This window comes from Galeopterus variegatus, unplaced genomic scaffold, assembly GCF_000696425.1.
Source record: "Galeopterus variegatus unplaced genomic scaffold, G_variegatus-3.0.2 Scaffold609, whole genome shotgun sequence".
NCBI lineage: Eukaryota > Metazoa > Chordata > Mammalia > Dermoptera > Cynocephalidae > Galeopterus > Galeopterus variegatus.
The window spans coordinates 154,102-163,739 of record NW_007726720.1 but is presented as its reverse complement, the minus strand read 5'-3'; the positions used below and the strand labels follow the sequence as shown (position 1 = coordinate 163,739).

Sequence of the window (9,638 nt, the reverse complement as noted above, 5' to 3'; positions counted from 1 at the left end):
TTCAAAAAAGCCAAGGACAGGGACAGGGGAGGCTGTCATGTAACTGGCACCTGTCTGTGCCCAGAATTTGACAAGCATTACATTATCTCACACTCGCAACAGTCACAAAGCCCTCCCACTCTGCAAATGTCCAACTAGAGTTGCAAGGCTAAGGAACCCTTGTAGGTTCTTACAGATGAGATTCAAAGGACAAATGGTGAACCCCACAGTTGCTGCTCTAGCACGGGGTTGGCAGATGTTTCTGTCAAGACTTTGCCAGCTGTGTGGTTTCTGTCACAACTACTCAGCCACTTCTGTGTTACTCACGTTGTAGCACATAAGCTGTCACAGACAATGCATAAAGAATAGTTGGGTTCCAGTAAAGTTTTAATTATGGACACTGACATTTGGATTTCACATCATTTCCACACATCACGAAACATTCAGCTTTTCACTTTCCCCCAACCATTTAAAAATGTCAAAGCCATTCTTAGCTCACTGGTCATACAAACACAGGACGGGGGCTGGATGTGGGGTGTGGACTGTCGTCTGCTGACCTCAGCTCTTCACCAGGGAGCAAGGCCATGTCCAGGAGGCCCTGACCATCGATGAGCTAAGTCAAAAGTTGTCCATTAGGAAGAGTGGACAGGCACGTGGATTGGAAAAACTGTCCCGGCTATTACACGTGCCTTCCCCTCCTGTAAGAAGCTTCTCACCAGATCTAGAAATACTAACTCATTTAAACAACCATCACAAGTAGAGAAAAATGTCCCCACTTTACAGATGGGGGAGCCAAGGCTTAAGACCAAGCCCTTCAGTGAAGAGCCGAGAAGTTCTCTCAAAACATGGGTGGTGCTGTTTGAATCTGAAAGTGGACCCAGAGACGGGGACCATCCCCTCGGGTGTCCTGCCAGTGGCCCTGAGGATGGTGCTGGAGCCTCGACAAGTTCCCCGGCTGGCTCTCCTCCCACGGCCTATTTGCATCTGTCACAATCCCCCAAGCTTCCTCCATCCTTAGGAAAGCCTCGTGTACGAAACAAAGCAGATCAGGAATAACAAGCAGAGACCGAGTGCCGGGCCCCCGGTTGGTGGCGATGGTGATAAATGTGGTCGGGAAGTGAACTCTCCCATGAACGTGCCAGCGGGCGGCTCGGAGCGTGTGAACAATGAGGTGCTGGCACCGGCGAGGCCCAAGAGTCAGTAAACGTCTGTGTGGTGGGCAGCAGGTGCCCAGGGCAGCGCGGCCGGGCAGGCGGGGATCCAGACGAGGCTGGTGCCAGACGTAACAGCCACAGAGCGCAGGCCAGCCATGGCCGGGCCACGGCGACAGAAGGTGATGGGGTGACGAATGGAGTGCGCCCAACAGCCTCGTTAGACCAACAATTAACCCACCTGTGGCCAGGCGGTGTTGCCAGGAAGGTCAAAACCCGACCAATTAACGAGGGCAGTGGGGATTTATGCCTCGGCCAAGGGCAGCACAATGACTGTGGTTCATGGCCGAGAGGCCAGACAAACACACCTTCCTCGAGGGCCGCCTCCACAAGCTGGAGAATGAGACGCTACCATTTTCCTGGCCCTTCAGAAAATGGAATCCGTGGATTACAAACAAGCCAGACACTCCTGACAACCAGGCTGCTCTGTCTATGCCGCGCTTCCAATGCTTTGGGTTGACAGTGTGCTCTTGGTCACCCCAGGCTTAGTCTGTCTCCCTAATCAAGAATCTCTCTCCAGAGGGTGTTCGCAAAGGCTACAGTTCAGAGGGGACCCAACAGTCCCATCCCCATCAACACCAGAGCCCTTGCAAATTGACATGTTAGACATCAAAAATGGGTTATTATAGGTGAAACAGGGGCCTGTTAACTAGCTTGAGGAATGTTAGAAATGGGGTCCTGTTGGTGAAAATAGAGGCACTAATACATACTACACTCCAGAGACCCTCCCCATCCTGAGGCTGGGCCTGGACTGCCTGGGAGACACAAGGACTGAGCCTTAAAAGGCCTTCGCCCTGTTGCTGGGGAAGGGGACTGCCTTGAAAGAGCCTTTTATGCAAGGTGAGGTCTTCACCCAGTGCACAGAGCAGGTGACCAGGAGGCATTGGGGCCACCAAGGATCTTCAGTGCTAACTAGACAGGCAGAGCTCCCACCTGCTTGGGGTGAAACCAGTCTCCCCTTTTGTCCAGGGCTGGAAGGCTGGGGTATGCCCAGGAGGCTGGTGTCTCGGAGCTGTCTCGCATTTTGCTGATAAGGACCTTGGGGTGAGGAAGTCAAGCCTCTTGCCATGGGTAAGGCAATGGTTTGCTCCTGTCAGCAGCTTCTCAGTCTCCTAAAGGTCAAGGAATCTTATGGAAACTATGGCTCCTCACCCCAGAGAAAGGCACCCTCAAACAACATTATGAAGATAACTTCAGAGGGGCCGGAGGGGCCTTCCCCTGTGCCCCCCACCCTCCACCTCTCAGTCTTCCCCACGGCCAGCTCTGGGAGAGATGAGCAGACATCTCCACGGTGTTCCACATCTCCCACCCAAGAGCTAAATGTGCCTCCTGTGAGAAGGACAGAGTTCCCAAGCCTCTGGGGTCCAGGAAGAGAAAACCAAGGTCATGAGCTTCAATCAACAGCTGAAAAGTCACACTGAATCCACTGCTCCATGCAAGATCCAGTCACCCACAAACACCTGCGCCCCATTTTCAAGATGGGTTCAGAACTGACCAGGTCATCTTGCAATTCTAGGGTTTCCACCAGGGGGATGGCTCCCCCCTCCATCTACTTTATAAGAAGGCTGGGGGATGAAATGAAGTCAGAGACATGAAGAGGCTTAGAAAAGACAGCACTCTCTGATAGGAGTTGTGATTTCTACTTTTTTTGTTGATCATGTGAGGGGAGAGTCCCCTGGAAGGACATGTGACTCTTTGAGGTGATCATTTCTGCATCTGGGCCAGAATTGGAGGTCCCCAGGACCCCTGGCATCCGCCCTCCACACATGCACACGTGCACACATGCACTCACACGCACACACACGCACACACTAGCCACTTTCCATTTCTTCTCCTCCGCCCCCTGCACCAGGGGCTCTCTGTTGATTGGCACGAGCACCTGTTTCCTGCAAAGTCACAACAAGGAAGGCCTGGGGCCAGGCAAGTTTCCTGTTCAGGCCCAAGTGGTAGACCTGGAAAATCGCTGCTCAGCCTGCCCTTGCCACTCCAGACTTGGCAGAGCCAGACAGGGCCATCTGACTACATCGGCAAGAACCAAACCCTGTGCCTGCCTTGCCCAGCCATTCTGGGCCCTGTGCAACTGCCCCGGGAACCTCCTGCTGCTCCCCTCTGGGGCCCTGGTGGCGGCAGGGCGGGGGTTGCTCACCTTCAAGCTGCAGGGGTGGAGTTCTAATTCATTCAGTAAATAGTTACAAGCAGCTGCTGCTATTTATTCTCACAGCTTACGGAGAGTAGAGATCGTCCTCTATGTTGAGGAAGTGCCTGCCAGTTTCCAAGAGTTTGCACTTAACTCATTCAGCTCCCACTACCTGGTTACAGGTAGGGTGAGCTGCCCTGAGGCCACACAGCTGGGAAGCAGCAGAGCCTGGCCTTGGACCTGGGTCCTTTCTCAAGCATTCAGGGGCCAGATTCTTGTTCCTGATGGATTCCCTGTCTCTGCTTATTATAGAACTTATTTCCCTCAAATTGTGAGCAAGAAGAACCCAGAAGACTTCCAGTTCCAGCACTATGGTGGACAGGACAACCTGAATACCCTTCTATGACAGAGAGCCCGGAATGTTGGATAAAATATAACAAGCATTGTTTAGATGCAGACCCACATCACACTGAGATGAAGGATGCCCCATGGACCAGAAGTACAGATGCTGTGGAAACCAGCCTGTTAAACACACACGTGTGCCTGAAGGTCTTGGTTACTAAAACCTTGGGTTTAATGCTCAGGCTGGAGTAGGGGGCAAGACTTTGAGCCCAGAGGAAGCAGAGACCACTGCAAAAAGGCAGAACCCTCAAGTGGCTGCTCCTCAACCCCACTCTCCCTCCCCAGCAAAGGGTGAACTAGAAGAAAATCTTTCCACAAACACAATACAGTAGGAAGCTTATGTGTTTTAGCTTGGGCTTAAAACAAAACAAACAAAACCGGTCACCTTTCAGAACATGGAGCCAGGTGCCTGTTGCACAGTCTTGGCTTGGTGCACCTTTAGAGTTCCCACTTGATTCAGGACCCCCAAGCCAATGCACTGACATAAAAATAGGAATCACGAAGGTAAATTCCTAGGAGAGCCTTGTTGAAGGAAACACAAGGCCACTGTATGGGCAGGTCCCACCCATGGGGTTCTGCCCTGCTTAGGATGAGCTCACAGCTCAAAATTACAAAGCCCCCAAGTTAAATAATCCACTGTGTCAGAAGACACAAAAGACAGTAACATCAGACCCTGGAACTTCAGCTACTCGAACAATCTGATGGAGACTGTAAAATACGTATGCTTAGAATGATTGCAAATATAATCTGTATCTGGGAGAAATGTAAAATTTCAGGCAAAAAGAACAAAATTCGGAGAAAAAAGGTAGACATAATTAAGAATCAAATAGAATTTCTTAAAAAAATAATTGCACTTAATAACTCGATGGCCAGCCCATGGCTCACTTGGGAGAGTGCAGTGCTGATAACACCAAGGCCATGGGTTCGGATCCCTATATAACGATGGCTGGTTGGCTCGCTTGGGAGAGTGTGGTGCTGACAACACCAAGTCAAAGGTTAAGATCCCCTTACCGGTCATCTTAAAAAAAAAAAAAAAAAAACTCAATGAACTGCTTCAAACTCAAGGCACGAATGAAGTGAGGGAAAGCAGACAGGCATGGGCAAGGGGCCAGGGGAGGGCAAGAGGGCAGTGGGTAGAGGCCAGAGGAGCAGGACCAGAGGCAAGGGGAAGAAGGGCAGGTGGGGGGAGGGAGGGAGACAGAAGGGACGAGAGGAGGGAAGCCATTTGGGTGAAAACAGATGTCACAGTCTAGCAGTCAGTCGGTCAATGCGCCGATATATGTATTAAGCACTGAGCAACGCTGGGCATATGGATGGTAGATAATGGGTGGACGGATGGGAGGGTGGAAGGGTGGGTGGACGGGCAGCTGGAAGATTGGTAGATGGGTGGTTAGGTGGTGGGTGGATGGGTGGTGACGGTAGACGGCAGATAGTGAGAAGGTAGGTGGGTGAAGGGGTAGACAGCAGGGAGATGGATGGATGAATGGGTGGGTGAGGAGGTGGGTGGGCTGATGGGCAGGTGAATGAGCAGGTAGATGAGTGGGTAAGTGGCTGAAGAGAGGATGAGGTCGGTGGGGAGGTGGAAGGACGAGTGAGTAAACAGATGGAGAGGAGGGTAGGTGGGTGGGTGGATGGTTGGGTAGGTAAGTGGACGGGGTGGCGAGTAAATAGTGAATGGGAGATTGGTAGTTTAGTGGGGAGGTAGGTGGGTGAGGAGGCAGATGGACAGGAGGGTGGGCAGGTGGACGGATGGTGGTTGGGCGAACAGTCAGTGGGCAGACCAGTGGCTGGGTGGGTAGACAGGTGAATAAACGAATGGGTAGGTGAAGATGGAGCCCGCCAAGCCTCACCTGGGCTTTGGCCTTCACCGCGTCATACTGGGCCTTCATCCTCTTCTGGGCATCTTCGTCCACACTGGGGTCCCCAATCCTGTTAAAGAGGGAGGCCGCCTCCTCGAGCAGCCGGTCCAGGAGCGTGGCCTGGTTGTCCACATTGTGCAGCAGCACGTGGGCATGGCTCAGCTGCCACTGCTTCTCCTTCAGGCCCAGCTGCAGCTCCACGTGGGGCTCCAGTGTGACCGTCATCTTCTGGAACCAGCGGTAGAACTCGTCGCGGGCCAGCAGGTACTCGCTCCAGTGCAGCCACACCCACTCGATGCGGCTGTGGGCACAGAGGGGGCTGTGAGGGACCCAGCTCCTGGGCAGGGAGGCCATGCACTGCCCCCTCCCCAACACTGGGGCTGTGTGACAGGGGCACAGTGATGCCTTTTCTAGTCTCAGAGTCACCTGGGCAGCTTGTTGACACTCCAGATTCTGGGCCCTCCCTCAGTCCTACTGGATAAGACCCTCCTGTCCTGTAAACCAGCTCCAGGGTGAGGCTAAGGATCAGGGTGGCTCAGATTCCAGGTGCACTCTGAGAACCCCCAGCCTTGGTGATGCAGCTTGGGGAGCCCTTAGCTGCCAGCACCCCAAATTCAGTCCCCAAACTCCCACTGTCAATGCACAAATATCTCCATTCATGACTCTCAGGCACTGGGAGTCTGAACACAGTTGTCCCAAGCCCTTACACAAGCGTGCCCACTAATAGTCAGGAGAAGACTGTCACTGGGAAGGGGTCTGATCATCTGCAGAGGACAATTGTATCTGTGAGCTTGTTACCACTCAGTGGGGACAGAAGGCTGGGGGCCCATGTGTGGGTTCCAGGAGTGCCATGAACTCACAGCATAACCCTGCCTCTTCACCCGCCTCAGTTTCCCCATCTGCAACATGCAGATGGCTCTACCTCTCCAGCCAACATCAAGCCATTTTGTTTGGAATTTCAAGTGAAAGCATTTGAAAAGCAGAAAGCACGATGCAAAGTCCTTCCCATCTCCACTCACATTCCTGTTCTGTACAAACAAGTGAGAGTGTGCACAGCTCCTGTTTACTGTCGGCCTACTCTGTGCCAAGCACTTGCCTAGCTTTTGGCATTTGCTATCTCCTTCCATCCTCATAATGACCTTCCAGGAGCACTTGATTGTCCAGATTAGGAGCTGGAGGCTCAGAGAGGTCAAGTAACATTCCCAAGGCCACCCAGGACATGACCATCAGGGCAAGGGTCAATGCCGAGTCTGTCTGAGTCTCTGCTCCCCTCCCCTGCCCCCAACCACCACCCATCTCCCTGGTGCAGGCAGAGACTCTGGGCTAAAGTGCTAGCAGGGCTGCTGGAAGATGCAGGCATGGTACGTCTGTTAGGAATTGTTGGCCAAACACGATGGCTCCTGGTGTCTATTATCATTAGGCTCAATTATAATTAGAAAGAGACAGGCAGGGCTGGCCCAAATCCTAAGAGAACATCCTGTTCCCAGGAATCCCAGCGCTGAAGAAATGTCCCTTGGACAGTGGTCCCAGGCCAGCATGGTGGTGGGCAAGAAGTGTCAGCAGAAGCTGCTGACAAAGGCCTGGTGATGTCCCCAGCCTTGGTCCCCCTACCTGTGACAGTGAGTCATGTAGGTGACTGTTTCCTCCCACTGGGCCTTGATGTCCCTCAGCCGGGCCAGGATCTCGAGCTTCTGATCTTCATGGCAGCACGCCAAGAGGGCTTCAGCAGCCCGCAGCGCCAGTTCCACCTTCAGGTGCCCCTCGGGCTCCAGCTGGCAGATTCTCTGTCATGGACACACAAGCCAGTTTCCAGGGTTAGCCAAAATGCAAACAGGCACCGCCCTGGGAGGACAGGGGTGAGGCCCAAGGAGCCAGGACATGGAGGCCAGAGAAGCTGGGGTTCAGTCACAGCCCCGCACCCCTTCCTCTGTGCCCTAAGGCAACCTGCTAAGGGTCTGAGGGTGGGAGGTGGGAGCCACAGAGATGAGCAGGACCCACCTGGTGCTGTCCAATGAGAATGAGTCCCCTCACTTCCCCCGCTGGCCCATTTCTAGCGTGTAAACTCAGACAAACTTCATTCTCTCCTAGGACTTGGATTTCTCATTCGTAAAAAAGAGGTATGAATAGTATCTACCTCTCAGATTCTTTTTTAGGATTAAATGAGAAAATGCCTATAAGGTGCATGTCACCATGCGCACGACGTGAGAATCTGCCTCTCGGGTGGACTGCAGGGAGCTGGCCTGACCCGGGCTCCAGCTGAGGCTCTGGAAGCGTCTCTGCTCCTGCAGTTTGCACCAAGGCCTCGCTCTGGCAGCTTTTCCCACGAGTGACCAGGCGCAGCAGGAACACTAAGGCAGGCCCATTCCTGGGTGACTTTAACTCAAGGACACCCATGGCCTTGCCGAACTCCCTCATCACCACAGGGCAGCTGAGATGCTCCCCAGCCTTTCTCCCTCCTGCTCTCCCGGCCTTGGGGCAGACCTGCATCCCTCTGACCTCAGCTCTTCTAGCTCCCCACCTTCCAGGATCCCTCCCTCCCCACCTTCTCTTGTGGGCAGTTCCCCTAATAAATGCCTGCACCTCTAATTTCATCTCGGTGCCAGCTTCTTGGAGGACCAAGACTAACACACTATGTCTAGAAAACTATAAGTCTCCAATTAACATTAGCTATTGTTATTATTAATTGTTATTATCCCAGTTCACTGGCAGCTACAGCTTGGTGTCTATAATCAAATATGACTGGACACCAATTCTAGGGCCACTCCCTACTACCTGCATAACCTTTGTCACGGGACTTAAATACTCTCAGCCTATGAAATGGGGAAGAGTGGTTATGCCGCCAGGGTTAGAGTCGGCAGCGTTCAGTAACTCCGAGAGAGCTGTCGCACGCGGCCCGGCCCGTGCCACGTTCTCAGTCACTGATTGCCCACTCTAATTATTATCACTTATTTACCTTCAGATCTCAGCACCATGTGCCTGGAGCTCAAGCTCAGACCCCCAGCCCGTCTCCCTGGGGACTGGCGGTCAATTTTCTCAGACTGATGTCCCAGTGGCCTGGATGTCTCTGACCCTTCTCTGTGGATGGGGTGGGGGAGGGGCTCCTGCCATCTCAAAAGCTACTCTAGTGACAGCTGTGTGACCCCAGGCAGGTCCCTCAGCTACTCTGGTCTCCCTTTCTCATCCTAAGACAGCGATAGCAATCCCTGCTTCGTCTCCCTCAGAGGCGTTATCATATTAACTTTAACAATATATTAATTAAAACATGGATATAAGTTGATGTACTTTGTAAACTGTAAAGCGATTATGTAGATCCTCTCCCAACGTGTGCAAATGGACAATGGTCCCAATCCTTTTTGTTACTCCATAGGATAAAGGTCAACGATGATGACGCTGACGATGGTGACAACGATGATGATGATAGTGCAGAGGGACCCCCCTCCTGCATGTGTTGTCGAAGAGTAACGTTCAACAGGCTCCTTCCGCAGGCTCTTTGTGTGCACACGGGCAGGTGGGGGAGCAGGCAGAGTGAAGAGTGGGGAGATTCCCCGAGAGAGGGGTGGGGACTTTTTTGGCCAAGTAGCAGGATGTGGCAGGGCCCGGCTGCAGGAAGCACCCAGACAGGGACCCTGCGCCCTTCCCGGCAGCGAGCTGCAATGTGGAAAACGAAAGCGCCACAGTGGCTAATGTGGGCTGAAGATCCGAGGGCCTCTGGGGAATGTTCTGGACTGAGTATGACTACCCACCCCCACCTGGGATATTTCATACCACTCGGGAGCAGGGCCCCACAATGTGGCTGAGGGTGAATTTCTTGCCATCCAGGGAGAGACTTCATTTGATTAAAAATAACAATAATAAAAATAATAATAACTAAGGATGTGATATTCTGACTCCCAGAGTTGTGAAGGAGACTTCCCATGCCCCAAGCTAGCAAGAGGGACATTGTGGTAATTCCAGTCTTACAAACTAGGTGCTGGGACCCACAGAGACTGTGAGCTTTGCAGAGAGATTCTCTGCAGCAGTCAGAGAAACCTCCCTCACATCTGCTGCCCA

General features: G+C 52.8%; 1 protein-coding gene across 1 annotated transcript in view; it reads right to left on the bottom strand.

Annotated features, from left to right (window-relative positions):
- SYNE3 (spectrin repeat containing, nuclear envelope family member 3) overlaps positions 1 to 9,638 on the bottom strand; it is a 49,716-nt gene that overhangs the window by 36,595 nt on the left and 3,483 nt on the right. The window contains exons 2-3 of the mRNA XM_008570523.1: positions 7,200 to 7,372; positions 5,580 to 5,889 (exon numbers count right to left, since the gene is read on the bottom strand). Of these exons, the coding sequence (XP_008568745.1) occupies positions 5,580 to 5,889; positions 7,200 to 7,372 (483 nt within the window). The remainder of the gene's footprint in view (positions 1 to 5,579; positions 5,890 to 7,199; positions 7,373 to 9,638) is intronic.